This window comes from Phlebotomus papatasi, chromosome 1, assembly GCF_024763615.1.
Source record: "Phlebotomus papatasi isolate M1 chromosome 1, Ppap_2.1, whole genome shotgun sequence".
NCBI lineage: Eukaryota > Metazoa > Arthropoda > Insecta > Diptera > Psychodidae > Phlebotomus > Phlebotomus papatasi.
This window is the reverse complement of record NC_077222.1, coordinates 65775680-65798028: the sequence shown is the minus strand read 5'-3', so window position 1 is coordinate 65798028 and position 22349 is coordinate 65775680. Positions and strand designations below refer to the sequence as shown.

Below are 22349 nucleotides of genomic sequence, written 5' to 3'. Positions count from 1 at the left end.
TCATTTTTCCATGCGGTTTTGCATAGAGGCACTGAAGACTATTGGCAAGTTTTTTCCTTAAGAGAATTGACTTATCAGTCTGATATATTTCGAAATTGTGCATTAAAAGCTATCTAAAAATACATATTTGATAATGTTCGCCAAAATTATACAAGAACGAGCAAATTTATTTAAGTCGCGGTGCAATTGCTGCAAAATTTTTACAAGGAGAAGTGAAAAATAGCTTCACTCTTTATTAGGCTTGATGGGCCCCTGATATTTTTATTGGTTCACGTTCATAACGTTCATAACTGATTTGAACGAATTTATAAATCATTTACATTACTGTGTAAACGGCGAAAACTGTATTGGATTGCAATTACGTTTGGATTTAAAAAAAAAAATTTATTTGGTTCATGATCGGTTAGAACGGGAACAAGCTTTTCCAGGATTTAAAAACCTTTCCAGTATAGAATGGAGTCATGACTTAAGGACGTTATACACTTTTAGAAGGACAGCTTACAAAAATCTTAAATTCTTACCTAAAATAGACTTCGAAAAATCAAAAAAAATCAGTTTATGATGTGATTAACAATTTTGTAATTTTTCGAAATCTGTTTTAGACGAGAACTTAAGATATTTCCTAGCTGTCCTTAAGTGGAGACGTTGGATTGTTGTTGACGAGGCTGCCCGAGTAATTGTTCTTTATTCATTTATTTGCAATCATAGGTTCACCTCGAACCCTGGAGGGAATTCTGTAACGCCTGTAACGCTCTGGCAATGCCATATAATAAATTGGGTTCGAATCTTAGGAGAGCTTTTTCGAAAATGCGATTCTGTAGTCGTGACATTGCCATTTCAGCTCACATGGCATTGTCAGAAGTCACATATTTGAGATTTTTGGCAATTCAAATGACAATGGACTTTGTTAGACAAATCAACAAAGACATACTGTATTTTCATGAAACTATCAAGTAAACGGATTTCATTAAAAAATCAATGAATTGCATTTCCGAACTCATATGATATGACAAAAAAAGCTCACTTGGCAATGTCAGGTTTCGAACTCACGCGTGACAATGCCACGAAAATTAGAGAATTCCCCTACTGACCTCAATCTGTATGTAGTGTACGAATCAGGAATTTTATCAATTTTATCCAATGTCAATATAATATGCACGGTAGTAGTTCCGGGCGGTTTTCTCCAATTCTAGATTGAATGGAACGCACGAAAAAGTATCCCTCGTCTTAGACCGGTTTTTACACGGAAACCTAGTTGCAGCGTGCATAAAATATCCAAAAATGAAGGGATTCGACTTCTTCAAGCTAGGTCTGTTTGTTAACCATCTATAATACGGGATTCTGAGCTAAGCTTTATCCATATGGTTCGAGTGCTATTAATTTGCTCATAAGCAAGATTTGCGAATCTGGAAAAATTAGATATTACAGATCTGTAAAACGAGATTAGAGAACAGGTTTAGATCCCCAGTCTGAATGCCATTTAAGCTGACTTTTTGTGATACTTTTGAAACTCCCAAGTAACTTTACCTTACTGTTCGCTTCCAAATCATAGATTCTCTACACACTTGAAAAATTTGTGTCCATATTGAAGCAAATTTCCTAAACTTGTGTTGGAAAAACATTTCAATATAGACATAAGTTTCTCTAGTGTATAGAGGCCATAGGGACTTGTGGAATGAAAATTTCAAGATATAAAAAAGGGACAGATAATCCTAACCGGCTTATGTAGGTGAGATTCTTAACGTGAGCTAACTCGGAGTGCATGCAAATTCGATTTGGAGCTGAAGTAGGGAGACGCCATTCAGTTATCTTGAATCAAATTCGTGAAATTATACAAATTTTGTATTTAAACCAAAATATCAAGGATTTGGATGAACTGACAGAAAAGTGTTATATGGGTGAAATGTAGACCAGAATGTTCTCTATAATTTTGCCGTAGAACTTGAACTCATCGATTACTCAGAAGCCAAGATAAGCGAGGTTTTTTGTTTCTTAACTCGTTTTTTCATCCAGAGTGCCCCAAGTGTTCATTTGTTGAACTTCAACTAAATCAAAGAATTGTTGTATTTTGCGGGACTTTCCATTTAAACCCCTATTTTAAGTGTCTTGGTGGAGTAGAGGCAGTCAAATTGGCATCTGAGTGATTTCAAAGCGTTATTATGGGAAAAATCAATTTTTTCACACTTAAACGGCAAAATCGGAGTGATAGCGTAGTCTGAGCGGAAAATGATGTATGGACGAAATGTAGAGACGAATGTGCTCTACAATTATGTTGAAGTAATCATCAAAATCGGTTCAGCGACAGTCGAGATAATTGAGGTTATGTGATATTAAAATTGGTTTTTCGACTGTGGCGCCCCTGGTGTTGGTCCCACGAAGTTCAAACATTCTAGAAAGTTGTAGCATTTGGTGAGATCTTTCGTTTAAGCCCTCATTCATCAAAATCGGTCACATAGAACCGGAGATATGATTTTTTGAATTTCGTGAACTTTGACCCCTCATATCTCCGGTTCTATTGAAACCACAGCGCGCATACGCACCATTTTGGAAACGTCCTAGACTGGACTACAACATACTAAAATTTCATTAACTTGCACAATGCCGTTTTTGAGAAAAGTGACTTTGAATTTCGTTGAATTTTGACGCTATCACAGCGCCACCTGTGGTGACTTTTTGAACTTCCATCTGAAAGTGCTCATCGAGACGAAACCAAAAAGGTAAAATTTAGGTCGCTATGTTAATTAGAACCGGAGATAGAGGCCGGTCAATGTTCGAACTTTGACCCCTTATAGCTCGGGTCAGGGGTTTTAGATCGACTTAAGGTTTTTTTTGTTTGATAGGTATAATCAACGGCTACAACATACTAAATTTTCAGCCCGATGCACAATGGAATTTTTGAGTTATTTAACTTTTAAGATTTAAAAATTTTCTTTTTAAAAAAAGCGCCCCTAGCGGTGGTTTTATGAACTTGCGATGTTAGAAGGGGAAGTGGCATTTCACGAGAGCTTTCCAAAAAGCCCTCACTTTTTAAATTCTGACAATTAGAACCGGAGTTATGGCCATTTTAAGAAATTTTTTTTGGACCCTTATAGCTCGGGTCAGGGGGGTCGGGGGACCTTAAGTTTGGTATTGATGGAAAGCTCTAAGGCCCAGCTATAACATACTAAAATTTGAGTCCGCTGAATGCCATAGGGGCGGAGCTATTGAGAAAACAAAAAAAGGGGGGTCTTCAAAATGCGGAAGGAGGGGTGGGGGGTGGGGGGTCTATGCACCAAGTTGCAATTTTCACCCGATATATAACCTTTGCCGAAAACCGCAAGTCGATATCTTTTTTAGTTTAGGAGCTATTAAGCTCCAAAGAGCGGCCGGCCGGCCGGCCGGCCGGGAACGTAAATTAGCCACATATATATTCGTGATCAGGAAGTGCTGAAACACATTTTGGCCAAATTTGAGGTCGATCGGACGACATGAAATTTTGTTAGGATTATAGTAGGTGAGATTGTTAAGAATCTCACCTAATAGATTGATTATTTATACAACTTTCTCTTCAGAGTTCGAGCACTAAAACTATGTTTTACTTACACGTAGAAGAAGAGAGAATGATCAGTTGGTAGAAAAAAGGCAAGAGAATATGCCCTACATGCATGAAACTTTAGGAGGTGTTTTATGCTCTGGGCTCAGGTGTGTTTGTTTTGGTGGATTTTAAATGGTATGATTTCATGTGGCAAACTCATATATAAAACTTATGCTACATTTAAAAGACAGGTTTTTCACAATCTTCTATAGATCGACTTGGTATCTGTCTCAATTCGTTTGAGACGATCTTTCTAAGAAACTTTCTTTCGATTCTTATTTTGGTTTGTGTGGTTACTTCTTCAGAGCCATCACACCCATCAAGAATACCATCATCCCACCAAAATAAACTCTTTTATTTGGTATTCATATTACGGATATTCGTCAGTTCAATTCGTTGCACTGAGATATATGATTTTTTTTATGCACTATAGCCATTTACTTTTTAGTATATACCATTGCTCTCTGAAATGGAAGAGATGCCATCGCATATTTTGTGACGTAGTTGTTTAGTTGCTTGGTGACTTGGACTTTCTTTTGTTGACCTCTTCAACACCTTATGATTGTATGTGCAGAATTGTGCGCAGAGAGTTGGAGGAGAAATTGAGCGGGAAACTGTTATTGCAACTGCACTTTAATATTTTACTCCTTTTTGTCACTACACATTGCCAACTCATGTGTCGCGTAGTACTACACTATTACAATGATGCTCATTCAGAAGGTACTTCTACGCAATATCCATTGTCGTTATATTGCTTTATGGACGATGTATATGATATATAATTTATTAAATTTACCGTTTTCAATACTCTATCTATGGACATATTACGCAGTGTCTAAATGGGAAGAGAAGAGCTAAGAAGTGAGGAACGTGAGGGTGGACTTAGGAGCATTAGAAGTTGCTAGAGTTGAAACAAACATAGAATATTTTGGAACAAAAATTAATACTTAGATAAAAAAAAATGTACTTTAGGAATTAAAACATTTTTACAAATGGTTAAATTGAGGTCTTGATGGTTTTGTTTATTTATGAGATTTCGTTAAGAAGTAAATAACTTAGATGACCTTAATTTTGTAATTCAGACTTGTTTAAAATTTAAAGACATTATACTTTGGTTGACACTTCAATCAAACTGAAACTAACTGAAACCAAAGAAAAACAACTTTTTGGCTATAAAAAATGAGTTTGTCCTCTAAATAGTTATATATAAAATGTCTTGTTTTTTAGAACACCTCTGTCCCAGTCGTCCTTAAAGGCTTAAAGCACTCTATTAAGCTAGAAAACAGACACCCTATAATGATATCATGACGTTCTATAGAGACAGTTGGAATAGAATTAAAAAAGACCACCTCCTTGGCAAAAAGAGTTCGCTGTTCGAATAAACTCTTGTAGGGTGAACAGCTATTGATTCTTTAAGAACCCGTGTCAAGACCTATTGACACCTTACTCTGTACCATTTGTAACACGAAATTTGAACATTAATCTTTATTGGAAAATGTAGAATAATGAGAAAACGTTGTATTACTTACATTTTATTAAATACATTAAATAAATTTCCACATTTTGACAAAAGTGTTAAAAGGCGTTCCCTGTCGAAGAGGTGTTCCTGTGACCCTAATCAAGAGCTACTTAACCATGGCCGGGTTTTCCATAAACAGGATTTAATCTGAATCCTAATATTCCGTCCAGTAGTAATCTATAACACGAATTCTGCAGGCCTCTTACTGGAAAATGCCGGACTGCCCACCACTGCTAGATTCTCGAAATAAAGCCCTCTTGCTAATTCCGAAAGAGTCACGAACCAAGCTGCCTCATATCTTCACTAATAAAGACCGATTGAGGAGGGGCCAATATAGATACGCTTTCGAGATAACCGGAAGACAGAAACACTTCATTAGGATGGGCTTTCTTCACTCTCCTGATTTCTTCAGACTCAATAAAGCTACTGCGGTTAATTAGACGGAAAAGTAATAGTCCCCCTTCTTTTAAAGAAGTAAAGAAGGTACACAAAATTTTCGTTGGTAACGGTTAACCGCATAACAGACTTTGATTAAGTCAAAAAACTGTCCTATTTGACAAGCGATAAATCGGTAGAGAAGACTGGGGCAAAATTTGTCAAAACGAAAATGTCAATATTCACTATTCTCTAAAATAAAAGAGACTGAGGCTTATTATAGATAGCCTTTATGAACCTTCTTAAACTTACAAAGTTTTAAGAAATTCGAGGAAGGATTATATAAAATAAAAAATAATGAAATCTTGAGTCCTGTTTTTGGAATATTTGGCTTACAGAAAATATCAATACTGATTAATTCAATTTAAGCACATTTCTCCAGACAAGTTTTGCTCCAGTCTCCCCTACTGTAAAAATTATTAATCCACCAGCTGAAAAATCTGCAGTTGCCTAGTCTCGAACCCGTGAGATAGATTTAGCAAGACCGATCTCATATTAGATGGTCCTTTGAGTGATTTACAAATCGGTTCAAATCGGTTGAGAACCGGTAAATGGTAAATTATACTAAAGCACTTTTGAGGTATAAACATCTAAGTAAGTCGCGAGTTTGAGTATTTCGTAAAGCCTGGGACGTTTTGCCACCCCTTTATCACTTGAAAACCTACTTAACTTCTCCAAATTTTGGATATATCCTGGTAGAAAAAACAAACATTTCGTTCATGTTCAATTCGTTCAATTCGGCCATTTTGAATTTCTTAAGATCAAAAATTACTTTAAGTGGGCTTATTTCTTAACCGATTTGGTCAAGATATGATTTATTGGAAAGGTCTTGAATTTTACAACAAAATTGCACAGATTTCGGATGGTTTTTAGATAACTATAAATTAGTTCAGATCAGTAGTAGAAAAGTATACTCTTAAAAAGCAATGGCTAAGACAAGTTTATGGACAAAAGTGTATTTTTTGCTTTTCAGTCTATCAAATTATCAACTCTAGAAATAATCGTTTTAAGTGAATGAGTTCGTCAACATTGACTAATCGAGAATAAAGAAGGTATATTAAACTGTGAAATATATCAATGATTATGGTATTCAATATTTTATGATTTCACACTTCAGAAAAAAATATCAGAAAAAAACCAAGGAATTTATAAATAAGTTTTGAATACATTATAATGGGGATTGTTCTTGTGTAGAACATTAACTCAGCAGATATAATGTTGAACTGTTGATGTCATATTTCTCGTGTAAAATTCTTTATTATTTTTTTTGTTAAGTAAAAAAAGGAATATGAAAAAAGGAGAGGAAAAGAGAAAGATCAAGAGGGAGAATATTATTAAAATTCACAATAAAAGTTACATAGAGCGTGATAATACTGAAATTGGACTACGTCACCAATGAGCATGTGTTTTTATTTTGCGTAGGGAAATGTAATGTATAACTGGGAGATAAGAATTCAAATGTTTCACGGTTGGATGGGAAATTTTTAGTCTTTCTAGGGTGTGTTTCACGTGTCACGCTGCTTTGAGAATAGAAAAGTGTAATACACAGTGTAAATTATGAGGTAGAAAAAGAAAAGCTAGAATTGTCTGTTTTATCGTGGATTGGGTGAGAGAGCAATGTTCTATGTTTGATGACAATGGGGAGAGCTGAGTCTTTTACAGTGCAGAAAGAAAGCCCCAAAATATGGGTCAATTTTGTTTTGGTTTGCAGACATTATAGTATTCTTTTTTGTTTTTGTTTTTGGCTGTGGGGGAGAACCTAGAGCACAAAGAAATGCGGAAAAAAACAAGCAACTAAATTACCCATTGTATGTAATTTTATTAACCGTGATCCATGATTTGCTAGCATGGGTGGAGTTTTTCCAAATTAATTTAGAAGAAAATTCATACATTATGTATCCTTTTTCCGTGGATACAAATTTCTGGGTAAATTCGTATAAGTATGTTTCTTTCAAAGGTTTTCGAAGAATTTCTGTGAATAAATATGAATTTGTAGGAGGAAATTGTTAATTAAGTTCTCTGACATTCAGTTCATCATATTCATCTTCCACTTCATAAATGGATTATGGAGTCTGTCATCTCGAAAATCGTCTCAATAAGAGACGGTCAAGAAAATTCTTGTGGAGAAATTTATATATGGTTTGGGTTCACAATGTCAGGTCACTTTGTAATTCTTGGTTAACAGTGTTGGATCTTGCGTGATCTACAACAATTTGTTTTGGTTCATTTTATTTTGTTTTTTGCTTTTGTTTTATCTTGAAACAAAGAGTTTCTTAAACTTTATAAAAATTTCTGCAAACTTCCTTCTTCAGCACGGTATTTTGTTGTTTTTGTGGGGAATTTTTCTCAAGGATAAATTACTATAAATATTTTCTAAGAAATAAAATTGATGATTGGAAATTCAAAAAAGTCCGTCACTGATCGCAATGGATCGTCGCGGATGGATAATTTCGAGACGATGATGGCAATATAAAGTGGGCACCAAATTGTACTAGGAGAAGTGTCCAATTCAATAATTTACTCCAATTGATTGTATCAATTAAAAACGACATGAGTCTCACCAAACACAATAATTACTTATTTCTCACACACAATTTATTGCCCAGGAAATTCCCCAAAAAAACTTTTAAGATGAAAATGAAGATTTCTTAATAAATTGAAGGAGAGTATAAAAGTCTAAAATCAATATATCATACAATTTTCAATGATATTTCAATTGTTGAATATTTTTTAAGAGTTTTTTTAGTTATAATTATTTATGTGATTCATAGAATTCATACAAAAAGTATGAACTCCATGTCACACTATAGAATACGGAATTCCTTTAAGACTTCGGTTTTCTATAACAAAAAAAAAATAAAAAGTTGCATGGGTCGTAGTTTAGAAAATGATGGAGTCGTCGGAGCCCAAATTGTAAAAGATTAGGCAAAGGACAAGCGACTAGCAAAGGAATAGTTTTAGGAACATTATTCTAAGAACCTCTAATCGATCTTCCTAAGTCCCCAGTGTATGAGAGTTTGGGATAAATCTTTGCTGCTAAGTTTTACAGGCTAAATATTCCCGAGGATCAGGCTGAGTCTATTTAAACTCTTATTCAGAAGAACAGAAGGGACACTGTAATATGTTTCGGACTAAACGTCTAGCCCAATTCCTGAGTGCTTCAAAATTCTAAATGACAAGCCAATATATAAGCGTCTCAAAATCTAATAAATCGTTTGCCTTTCATATCTAATCTTAAATTAAAATTTCCGTAAAAAACTTGCCTGATAAAAAATTAGAGATATTACGCCATATGGCTAAATCTAAACCACCTAGTGGGAAGTGGGGCACCTTTGAAATTGGGATTTTTCACATATTTCTAAATAAATAAGAGCCTTATCGTGATATAATTTAGTTTCTCAATCTGTTTGTCCAGCTAAATTATATCACGATAAGGCTCAATTTTATTTAGAAATAGGTGAAAAGTCGCAATTTCAAAGGTGCCCCACTTCCAAAGGTGCCCCCACTTCCCCCTAAACCTTAACTTTTCACAGCCATAGCATGCTGCAAGTCAATTTTATGATTTTTAATCAAAAATATCTTAATTCAGGTATTAATCGACGTCATATAAAAAGTATCCTAATTCTTATAATTTTTAATCATCCACAAGAATTGAATTTTATCGGTTTTAAGCAATCAAAAACACGATTTTATTTTGACTTGTAGATTAGCTTCACTAACTTTTTATAAAATTACCCCATTTGCCCGTTCCGAAGTATTACTTTAAAGATAGGATGTATCTTTTTATACCACACCTTCACAAAAAAGTATTGCTTCATCAAAAACGAAATATTTTGATGATCTAGAATATATATTTTTTACCATCTGGTTTCACTAAAGCGATTTAGATACTCTAGAATCTCTTTAAATTGAAAACTGATGGGTAGTTTAATTAGAAAACTTTTAACGTAAGAATAATACTATAAATTCTTTGATTAAGGTTTTAGAACCTTCCAGGTCAAAATGATCCAATACAACCAATAACACCATCCCTATTTTCTCAGTTCCTCAGATAAATACAAATTATAATACCCAACGCACAATAACTTTTGTTTGTAAACATGATTTCAAAATTGTCAATGAGAGTGAAAAAGATGAATAGATCTAGATCTCACTCGCTCACATTGAAATGTCAAAAACATGTTTACCAAATTAAAGGTATTGTGCGTAGGGCGTAAAGCATTTTCTAAAGTATTTAGGGTTAGTGTGCTAAATTTCGGCATAGTTGCATGCAAGTGTCAAAGTTTCAAGTTTGAAATGTAATATTTTTAATTCAAATTAATTGTTTTATTCTTTCTTTTGTAAGAGTGTTGCTTGGAACCTTGTAAAGAGTTTACCGTCTTTATTTACTCTAAAATCATTCTTAATAAATTTTAAAATGAATAAAAATATAGACATAGCTTTGGTGCCCTATTTCGGCCACCTTCATTCTCATAGTTCCTTGCCCTTCCGGAATTTTTCCAATATCTTTTTCACGTCATCTCATTTGTCGTAGTTACATTTTTTGTTATTCTTTTGTATTGTATAATCTCTAGAGTATGTAAAAACTAAAAATTCATGGAAATTCGAGGAACAAAAAAGGTGGCCGAAATTGGAAGCTGGCCGGAAGTTGGCACACTTACCCTATGTATAAGTAAATACAAGGTTCGTAAATGTTGTTACTTGAAAGATTTTTTTGGCGAATTAATTTTAACTCAAATCTTCTTCTTTTGAAATGTCTCGGCTGATTTTATCCATAACTGTGACTTTGAATCATCCCTCAATATGTTTTTCTTTTCATGAATAAACGTTAAAAACTTCAAATAGCGCAGGGTTGCGGCATTACTTATGGCCAGTCCGTTCTTATAACATCCTCGCAAAAATCGTCAACTTTAGTCACAAAATGGTTTTGAAGAACCACAAAATTAAGAATATTTAATGTTTTATGATAACACATTGCAACTTTTTAGTTCTTCGAAATAATTTTGTGACAAAAATTGCAACGATTCCTTCCATAAATAAAGACAGGTCTTAGGTAGTGCCGCAACCCTACTTCTTAGAACATTTGCTCTAGTTTGGATTAGTTGGAAAAGTCTTTTAGTCCCTAAAATATCTGGACTTGATTCCAACTTTTTATAATCAAGAACGGATAAGTTTATCGAAGAATCTTTGTATTCATCTTGGTTAGATATAAGCAATTTTGAGCCATTTTTCGTATGATTTATGAACTGGTTTACACTCAGTCCCGGGATTAAGCACATTTTCGGAACCGAAAAAAAACGCGCGAAATGGCATCGAGAGTTTGCATAACCGCAGGGGCTTTCTTTTGAAAAAATCGCCCGTATAACGAATTTCTGTCGGAGTAAAAGTATTTCAAACAAAAAGATTCAACTGTTTAAGAGAAATGCATTAACAAACAGTAATTTTTGGCCAGAGTTCTTCAATAAATGGTTAGAATATTTTAAAAAAATTTACTTTAATAAAAGAAATTAAAGTTTTATTCTGAAAACGTAGCAAAATGTTTTCAAATTTCCCGCGTCGTAATCGCAACATAGTATACATTCAGGTGTATTTCAAAAATGATTTCACAAATTGACTCCTAATGGTAGGCAAATTTGCATAATTGTATGTGCATAATCTCGTCAGGTGCATAATCCCAAAGGACTTAATGCCTGGACTGACGGAGTGTAATGTTTAAATCGACGGTAAACGGTGCAAAAAACATAACGCAGAGGAAAAAAGTTCAGGAAGATATTCGAACTTGTGTGTACAGGGAGTTCCGTCTCGAGTGACGTTTTCGGGACCGATAAAAAAGTTCGCAAATTCACTCCAGTGACACAGGAAAATTGCATATCCGCAGGAGATATCTTTGGAATAAGTTACGAAAACGCCCTGATGTTGGCAAACGGTATTCGGCCCTAATTTCTTCGGCCTTTTTCAGCGCCGCCCGTAAAAAAGAAATGTTGCGTTACAATACATACAACTTGAGAACGAACTTCTCTAGCGTTTTGTCCTGGAGGTTGGTCACGACACTAAGACGGCGATGGCCGCATGGAGAAAGAATTGAATTACATTTCAAATTTATTGCATTAAAAATTTTTAAATACATTTAGGGGCATATCAAAAATGATTTTTATCAATTCAGGCAATTTATATGAAAGTCATTGTATGCCTTATCCTTTAATGCGGTGCTCTCTGTACCGAAAAAGAACCTTGTAAATATCATCATGCAAATTTTTTTTGTGTTATAAAGTCAGTAGTTCGAGAATTGTTTTCTAAAGCAACGAAATGTGCGCTAATAGGATTTTTTAAAAATTAAAAATACAATTTTTTTTGTCTTTAAAAGAAGTGTTATCGTTAAAAGAATTTTGCCAGACCATTGTCAGACACTGTATTTTGTTATCATTTATAAAGTTCACCTTTTTGAACGCAGCTAGCTTATTTAATTCTTATAAGACTGTAAATAATGAATGGAGCTAGATTCTGCTCAAAAGTTTTACTACTCTTAGATTTTATTTTAAATTTCATAAAACTATTTATCACAAATTTAATTTAAATTTGTGGTGAACTTTTTAAAAATCAGAATGTCTGTTATTTGTTCTTCAGATTGATCTCTATGTGGATACTGCACGTCCAATTGTCGACAAAGTCCTTGAGGGCTACAATGGGACAATTCTGGCCTATGGACAGACTGGAACGGGTAAAACGTACACAATGTCCGGAATACCATCATCACCACAGACTAAGGGTATCATCCCCAATACATTTGCCCATATCTTTGGCCATATAGCAAAAGCCAAGGAGAATCAGAAATTTCTCGTGCGTGTGAGTTATATGGAGATCTACAATGAGGAGGTGCGTGATTTGCTGGGCAAACAGTTGAATAAGAGTCTGGAGGTGAAGGAACGCTCGGACATTGGTGTCTTTGTAAAAGATCTCAGTGGATATGTTGTCCACAATGCCGATGATTTGGAAAATATTATGAAGTTGGGAAATAAAAATCGTGCTGTTGGTGCCACCAAAATGAATACAGAATCATCGAGATCGCACGCAATTTTCTCCATTACTGTGGAATCCAGTGAAACTGATGACAATGGTGAACAACACGTGAAAATGGGCAAATTACAGTTGGTTGATTTAGCTGTAAGTATACAACTAAAAATAATAATGAAATATATTGTCAACTTACTTGCTTAAGAGAGGACTTTCGGGGAAGAGGGAGAGGTGCGGGAGTTTTTTTTTTGCTGTGACTTGAGTGAGAAAAAAGTGTCTGTTTGCGGGTTCAGAGGAGATGACTAAAAGATGTGTACAAAGACAGTGATAAGACTATTTTAGCTTATTCCAGCTGTGATTCTTTCATTGGGAAATTCAGTTCATATCGAAAATTTCTTTCTGGAAAAAAATATTACAATATGCAACAAAAAAGGAATTTTTTAAATAATTGAATGAAATGTTTACAAAAAAAAGAAAAACTGTGGTTCAATATCCAACTTTAAAAAAAATATATTAGGGGGAAGTGGGGCACCTTTGAATTGGGGCAGCTTTGAAATTGAGTTTTTTTCTCCTATTTTTAAATGAAACTGGACCTTATTATGATATAATTTAGCTCAACAAACCAATTGCGAAGCTAAATTGCATCAAGATAAGGCTCAATTCCATTTGAAAATAGGAGAAAAAAGCCCAATTTCAAAGCTGCCCCAATTCAAAGGTGCCCCACTTCCCCCTACATAAATTCAAATTATATTAAATTAAGCTCAGCAGTTGATAAAATTGATTTATTGTTTATTATTCAAAATTGAAAGCAAAGATAAATCGTGCAAAATCTCAGAGTAATAACTACGGATCGTCTTCCAATAATAACTCTGAATAATAAACTTATCAATTCGGATTCTCACACGGTTCCAGAAGGTCTTGAAATTTTAAATAACAAGTAATTGATTGATTTTCATGTTTAAAGAATCATTTGCCCTTAATACATATTCAATGCACAATTAGAAAATAGTCAACATTTGAGAATCTATTTAAAATTTTGAATAAAATCACTTTTGGAATGGATAAGAGCCCTGTGTTAATTAATGAACGAATCGCACGCCGCCGGAAGATGAAGACTCCGGCATGTGAACCCATTCAAGACGAAGGGTTGTCTTCAGAGGATTCACACTGTGGTATTTTTTAGTCATGACATTGACCAACAAAATGCCTTTTTGGAGAAGTCGAGAGAATTTGCACTCGCTGATCGTGGGGGCCAACGTGTGCTCGATCAAAAACGAAACGGTATTTTTTAGCCAATCTTCTTTGACGCGCGATTTCTGTAATGGTTCCGAGGCTCATTGGAATCTACACTATTTCTAACTGATTTTTTTTGAGGTACTCACGTTTTCAGAGCTATTTCACGGCTTCTCAGAGCTGTATTTTCCGATACACATTTTAGCCCCATAGTCCAAAAATACCAAAGGAAAGCGATAATTTGACAGCAAGGAAGTCCATACCATAAAAATTCTGGTGGACGTTCAGATATTGAAATTATAGTATGACCTTTCCCTGAGGTAGACACCAGCATTTTAATTGTTCACGGATTGCTCAATTGGATAATTTTGCCCATTAGAAAAGCTGATCTTCTACAATTGGCCTCTAACGGCCAAGTGGAGCAACTCATTCACCCAATTGAGCATAACTTTTTCTTGAACATCGATAAAATCTTATGCTTTTTGAAAGTTTTAAGGCTTCATATAGAGGTCCTTTTCAGATATTTGTCTCTTGGTTATTTGCGATATATGCGTCTTAGGGACCGTTTGTTTGCAGTAGGGTGATAAGATAGATAATAATGTTTATTTCATGTCATAAGAATAGAATTCTCTTTCTGACTATATAATAACAATTTTTTAATACTTAATTCTAATTAAATTTCGAGTTGCGACCAATCCCCACGAGACAAATCCCTAACGTTCCTCCCCATCCAGTAAATATTTTTTATGTTTGTACTATACAATTGTTCAGTGTGTTTTATTTGTGAAGGTAGATTATTGTAATTTTTAATTGAGTTATACATAATACGCACAGCACAAGCATAAAACGCTATCCAAAATCGTGTTTAAAACACGCACAGCACGATCATAAAAAGGTTAAGAATGCGCTAAAAATCACGCACAGCTCGAACATATAACTGTAAATGCGCTTAAAATTACGCACAGTTTAATCATAAAACAGTAAATGCGCTTAAAATCACGCACAGTTCAATCATAATACGGGTAAGAATGTGCTCAAAATCACGCACAGCTCAATCATAGAACGGTTAAGATTGCACTTAAAAACACTCACAGCTCAATCATAAAACAGTTAAGAATGCGCATAAAATCACGCACAGTTCAATCATAAATCAATAGTCTTCCACAGAGAAATTTATTCCTGGCGAATTCCTAAACAGCGTCCAATCTTATTCTTGTCTAAGAAGCATTTTATTGTCTCATCGTATAGACAAATTTTCCGGCCGGGCCAAAAAGAAATAATTTTTTTTTTTGAAACACTCTAGTCTACAGCTATGACACGGATTTCGTTCAATTCGCTTCTTCAACTTAAGGACGATACTTGACAATGATGCAATTTTTTTCGACATCCACCATAGAGTTTTATAATGCTGGCAGTAACCTTGTATCGAGTTATATTTCAAAACTCAAAGATTTAATCCCATTGAGATTGTGAAAGGACCTAAAGATAACCACTGGAACTTTTCTGATCAAAGATAGAGCAATCGTGCTATCATGTTTGAGTGCCATTACGGATAAAATAATCCCAAAAAAATTTCATAAATGCTTTTGTGGGCTTATAACCAATAAAATGAACAAACTTTATGCAAAATTTGAGTATGCTGTCCGGAATGTATTAGGTGAGATTCTTTTAAAGTTATAGAGATCTAAATTTAGTTGCAGTTCAATTGAATCGATTTTGAGTAATATATATTTTTCTATTCCTTACCTCATAAGGCTCTACACACTGGGAGCAATTTTTGTCAAAAATGCTTTTTTGCATTTTTGGATATGTTTTAGAGATTATCCAGGCTAACTTTTCGTCTATATACGAAAATACCGTTGAATCATTCCTAATAACGGTTTTTCAAAGTCAAAGGTTAAAAAGACACTAGAGAGCGCATATATCAAGCAAATGTGGTCATCTTTGGGGTCGTTGGAAAGGTCTTGGAATTTCAGACAAAACTAAATCGGTTCCAATCGGTTTTGAATCGGTAATGAAGCGGTTCATAACCGATAAAAAAATTTTATATGAAAATCAATCCTATTACTTTTAAAACTATTTTGAGGGATCTTTTGAGAGATTTATGAATCGGTTCAAATCGGTTGAGAACCGGTAAACGGTAAATGATGCGAAAGTACTTTGTGGTATAGCATCTAAGTCAGATTCCCTTTTCCATAGCTTCTGATCATAACCTGACAATCGTAAAATCAATAAAAAAAATAGTAGGGTAAAGGCTCATAATTTTGTACAGTCTGCTTATAAGCATCGATGTTCCAAGTTTGAAGTGCGATATTTTCGATACTAATTGACTTTTTTGTTACTCTCTTTTCAGAAAGGTTGTAGAGAAACTTGGCAAGGGTGTATTGTCTTTGTTTTTACTATAATTAGTCTTAATACGTTTAAAAATGAATTGATATATAGAGGTGAATTTGACTCGAATTTTGGACAACTTGGTTATTAATTTGGCCAACTTGGCTGTAAATTTGGACAGCTAATCTGCCTCAACAGGATGCCCATCATTCTTCATTTCATGAACCAATCTTACCAAGTCCTCTTCCTGTTCATGTAAGGGAAACGTAGAATGTCACAAGAAACCCGGAAACTTTCCATATCATTCATTAAAGTGAGTTGACTTCGGTACTCCAAGTACGTGCGGATTCGCTCATTCCCTGGCCTTTCCGGAAGCCTTTCAAGGCTTTTCTCGCTATATGTCTTTCGTAGAGATGATGCTCCTTTGTTTCTCCAGACATTTGTCCAACCTAGTCATCACAAAAGCTAAAACTTTACTAAATTTCGTGAGAAAAACAGCTGTCCAAAATAAGGATTATCACCTCACTGGTGAATGTCTTAGAAAATTTCCCATTTTTCACACGAAAAATCCAATTCACAAGGGAAATCTGATTTCAGGTCAAATGTACAAATCACTATTAATGTGAATCAACACAATATTCAATGAATATTCAATAATATCACTGAAAAAAAGCGAAGAAACATTGTTAGTTCTTCCCCACAGCTAAATAAGACTGAAGTAAACATGAAGATCTGTCATATTTCTCGTAAGCAATTGCTCACACTGAATTTTCAACAAAGCAATTTCAACTCAAATCATATGCAAAATTTAACGTACTTGGTGTTAAAATCTTCCAAAAAGAACAAATATTTAGATAAAATTCATTATTCATCAAATATTGGAATAAAAATCCATAATTTTAATCAATTTATTTTAGTGTCCAATTTTATCCTCAAAGTGTCCAAAATAAGAAACCGGACAAAATTATGAGCCTTTACCCTAAGTTCAGAAATGGAAAAAAAAACTGCTACTCTGTGAATAAAAGCTGAATCGAAAGCTCTTCACTGAACAGTAGCTTTACAGTATCTGGGATTATGAAGAAGAATCACAGCTAAGAAAAAAAAATAAATAAATGAAAAGTGAAATAGTTAAACAGAAGGAGGAAGACAAACAATTTATTGTATGTCGTTTTTGCGCTATATTAAAATGTATAGCCTTGTGCATGAAAATGATTTTTTTTTGCGTAATTTTGTTGAAGAATGCTAATTATTATGATGGACTTTTTTTCCCACACTAAACTTCTTTTGCTGGGATATATCAGTTGTTTTTTCTTTTGGTGTTTCTTGTTCAATAGGGGTCTGAGCGTCAAAACAAAACCCAAGCCACTGGGATGCGCCTCAAGGAGGCCACCAAGATCAATTTATCCCTGTCGGTTCTGGGAAATGTGATAAGTGCCCTGGTTGATGGCAAAAGTACCCACATTCCGTACAGAAATTCCAAATTAACACGTCTACTGCAGGATTCCCTGGGTGGAAATTCCAAGACAGTTATGTGTGCTAGCATTAGTCCAGCTGATTCTAACTATGTTGAAACAATTTCAACCCTAAGATATGCTGGACGTGCTAAGAATATTCAGAATCGCACGCATGTCAATGATGAGCCAAAAGATGCTCTTCTTAGGCATTTCCAGGAGGAAATTGCTGAGCTCAAGAGGCAATTGGAGGAGGGAGTTTTTGAGATTAATTCATCTGAGGATGGGGATGAGGATGTTGAGGATGTTTTGGAGGAGGATGATGATGAGGAGAATCTCAAGAAGAAGAAAAAATCAAAGGGTAATCGGAAGCTTGTGGATGATGAGAAGGAGAAGGAGAAGAGTGATGCTGAGAAGGAATTGTTGGAGAAGAAGGCATTGGAGAGTGAACAGGAGCTCAATAGGGCAAAATCCGAACAAGATCAATTACGGGCTAAATTGCAATCGCTTGAAAATAAAATTTTGGTTGGTGGTGAGAATTTGCTGGAGAAGGCAAATGAGCAGGAAAAGTTGCTGGAGCAGTATTTGGCAGAATTGGAGATGAGGACAAAGAGTGAGCAGGAATTGAAGGAGTCGTTGCAGAAGAAGGAAGCTGAGAGGATTGACATTGAAGAGAGGTATTCGTCGTTGCAGGAAGAATGTGTGGGCAAAACTAAGAAACTTCAGCGTGTTATGCAAATGCTAATGAGTGTAAAATCTGAATTGGCTGATCAGCAACAGGAGCAGCAGCGTGAGAAGGAAGGCATTTATGAGAGTATTCGGAGTTTATCCAGAGAATTGGCACTGTGTGAATTGGTTCTCAATTCTTACATCCCCAAGGAGTATCAGACGATGATTGAGCGTTTTACGCATTGGAATGAAGATATTGGAGAGTGGCAACTGAAGTGTGTGGCTTATACGGGGAACAATATGAGGAAGAATATGCCAGAACCCAGAAATTCCAACAAAGAGGTAAGTTTTCCATTTTTTTCCCACTTTTTTTTCAGCTTTGAAAATATTCTCAAATTTTTCTCTCTCAACGGAAATAGCCGGACTTTGTGGATCTTTCCCATGTCTACCTCAGTTACAATACTGACAATGTCTCTGATCCAATACGCAGCAAGACAAGTCGACCACGTACTTCCGGTGTGCCCAGACCAACAACAACCAGGCGATATGTTTAGAGAAAAAAAATTAGTTGCAGAGGTTGTTCGTGGAAAGCTGAAAAACCCCAAAATGAGATTTACTTCCTGGTTTTCTCATCCAAATCTTGTCCACTTTATTGCTCTGTTTCGATGTTCACAGCACAGCTTCCACATTTTGCGTGCATTTAGGTATCTCACCTGTTTGTCCTCAGTGGTTATAAAAAACAAAAAATTATGCATTTTCTGTCGAGCTTCTTAAGTAGCTGAAAGCACTTCATTAATGTTTCTATATTGAACGTTCCTGTTTTTCCCAACTAAACCCCAAGTTTTTGGTAGGTTCGCAATGGGGAGCTATATTTGACCGAGAGGAAGAATACCTTATGAATTTTTATTAATCTTTTGAACTATAATCAAAATAATAATTTTACTAAATTCCCATCAGATTCCCACTAACTATTCCGTTTCTCGGCTTAAGCAGAGAGACCGATTTGTCCGAAACTGATGGAAATGTAATTTCATCATTATTTTAATTACATTTACATTAAGCCGTGTCTCGGCTTAAGTCGTAAATGTGTCTAGGGAATTAGGAACGAACAATTGCTTCTATCTGTTACACATTTGACACTTCAATGAGAGTGTACGAAAGCCTGTTCAAAAAATATATTAAAAGAACAAAAGTTATTCCATTAATACTATTACTTGAGAAAGAAAAATTATAAGTTCCCTAACGGCGTTATCACACTTGCACATTAAAATTTTAATGTGATTCACATTAATTGTCACTTGTGAGCGTCCAAATATGTTATTCGTGTCTTTGAATCACTTAATATTTGGGGTTTTTTCTATTTAATGATAAAGAAGTGGACTTGGCCTACAAAAATAAGTTTAAATTTACCTAAAGCATAAATATTTTTCACATTAAAAAATTAAAGAGAAAATCGTATTAATTTTTCGCATTAATGCTATAAATCAATTTATATCAAATTTTGCGGGCCAAGTCTACTTTTTTATCAACAAATAGATCAAATTTTAAATATAAAATGATTCAAACACATAAATTACACATTTGGACTCTCACCAGCGACAATTAATGTGAATCATATTAAAATTTTAATGTGCAAGTGTGATAACATAGTAAAGCTGACAGAATGTCAATTGAATGAAGGTTTGTGTCTCGGCAAATGGTAGTTTGTGTCTAGGCTAGCCAAAGGCCTATTCAACCGTATTTGAGTAAAATGCGATTATGCTTTTGCAAAAATGAATATAATCCTTTTGAACTTGGCGTAACAATAGGGCACTCAATCGGTCAAGTGGTAAAGCCTATGATATAATTGTCCTGCTGTCAAATTCCCTTTGGGTCAACAGAAATTTTTCTTGACCTAAAGATGTTTCATATATTTGCATCAAAGTTTCACTGAATTTGAGTATATAGCAAAACTGACAATCCGATCTCCCTATAGCAAATGATAAAGTTTGTCTCGAAATCTAGCTTGCGAGAAGGCCTCTCAAGAAGCAAAATTGTTGCCTTATAGAAGCAAGGCTTTGACAAGTCTTTTAATGTACCGTTAAAGGCTTATAATGGGAATTTAATGCTCAAATTCACGTATAAGCTTCTAAGTCCCATAGTAGTGCGCTACTTTACAATTATCATTTACAGAAACGAAACCAAGAGCGCTATGAACGGATTAAAGAATTTCCGTTCTTTAATGGATTGAGATTTTATTGCCCAAAAATCGGTTGTAATGGCTCAGGCACACCTTTTGGATCAGTAAAATTTCATGAAATCAAAATTCACATCCCTTTCTCAAACATTTTGCGTATGTCTATCTCATTCTTTCGAATTTCAAATTTGGTTGAGCTAAATTTAATTTTTTCTGATGTTCAAAAGAAGAAGAAGAGTGTGAAAAAGTGGGATAGACTGATGCAATAGAATTGAGTAAGAAAGGAATGTGAATTTCATTAAGTCAAAATTCATGTCCTTTTCTTTACTAAAAGCTTTGTGTATGTTTATCCCACTCTTTCGCACTCTTCTTCCTCTTCTGCTTTTGAACGTCAGACCAAATTAAATTTAGTTCAGTCCAATTTTGAGACCGAAAGAATGGGATAGACTTATATAAATTTTTTGAGATAGAAATGGACGTGAATTTTGACTTCATGAAATTATACTGAGCTAAAAGTTGTGGCTAAAGCATAATTGATCAAATTTGGTTATAATGGCGTTAGCGCACCTTTTACTTAGATAAAGAAAATTTCATGAAATCGAAATTTACATTTTTTTCTTCTCAAATTGTTTGCATAAGTCTACCTCACTCTAACTTATTGAAGTTCTTTTTTGGAACATCACATCAAATTGAATTTACTTCAATTGAATTTTGAGTTGAAAAGAATGAGATGGGTATATGCAAAATGTTTGAGAAGGAAAAAGAGGTGAATTTTAATTTTACAAAATTTTCTAGATCTAAAGGGTGTACCGGAGCCATAATAGTTCGATTTCAGTGTAAATTGGCCCAAAATACGATTTTCCGGATGAGCTATACCAAGCCAGATAAGATTCTGTAGAAATACGCTTAAATAGTGGTTTGTGTTTTGGCTATGAATAGGCATTTCCTCCTTTGATAAAAAATTTTTAGTATTTTTACTAAGTACTAAGAAAAATATTCAATATTTTGTCAAATTGTATACAATACACAATCCAATTTGCATGCATTCCGAGTAACAAGGATTTCGAGGTTGCCTTAAGGAGAGCGCTTACACTACAGCCACTACAGCTTAATCGAAATTCGAGATAACGCAATATTGAAATTTCGAAAATCAATTTTTTAGACTTCAGAAAAAAATCCGTCAAGACGCCTCGTGCATGTGTTTGTAAGAAATTTGATTGCTTTGAAGAGTTGAATCGGTTGAATCAGTTTACAAATATATTTACTGACCGTTTTTACCAATCTGCTCTAGCCGTGTTTTTTTTTTATCCAAGACACATCAAAAACGGGTTGATTTTTACGGTTTTTCTTAGCCGAGACACAAACTTACTCTTTGACTGAAGCTAACTTCAGAGAAGATCTAAATTAAGTACTGGTCAAATTTGATTTTTGGTTTCTAATGCCTTCGGCATGCATTTTAGATCGAGAAAATTTCATGTAATCAAAATTCATATCCCTTTCTTTCTCAAATATTTTGCATATATCTATCCCAGTTTTTTGGACTCTTCCTCTTCTTTTGAACGTCACACTAAATTAAATTTAATTTAATCGAATTTTAAGTGCGAAAGAATGAAACATATGCAAAGCATTTAAAAAAGAAAGGGTTGTGAATTGCGACCACATGAAATTTCACCGATCTAAAAGGTCTGCCCGAACCTAAGTACACCTTTTAGATCAGGAAAATTTCAAGAAATCAAAATTCATATTCCTTTCTTAATAGCTTTGCATGTCTATTCTACTTTTTCGCACTCTTGTTCTTATTTTAAACATCACGCCAAATTTATTTTAGTTCAGTCCAATTTTGAGTCCGAAAGACTAAGATAGACTTAGGCAAATCTTTTGAGAAAGAAAGGGAAGTGATTTTTGATTTCATGAATTTACCGATCTAAAAAGTGTGCCGTAGCCATAAGG

At 34.6% G+C, this 22349-nt stretch overlaps 1 protein-coding gene across 1 annotated transcript in view; it reads left to right on the top strand.

Annotated features, from left to right (window-relative positions):
- LOC129810138 (kinesin-like protein KIF3A) overlaps nucleotides 1–19015 on the top strand; it is a 40060-nt gene extending 21045 nt beyond the window's left edge. The window contains exons 3-5 of the mRNA XM_055860439.1: nucleotides 12153–12689; nucleotides 17438–18565; nucleotides 18643–19015. Coding sequence (XP_055716414.1) covers nucleotides 12153–12689; nucleotides 17438–18565; nucleotides 18643–18777 — 1800 coding nt within the window. The 3' untranslated portion in view covers nucleotides 18778–19015. The remainder of the gene's footprint in view (nucleotides 1–12152; nucleotides 12690–17437; nucleotides 18566–18642) is intronic.
- Nucleotides 19016–22349: the final 3334 nt, after the last annotated feature.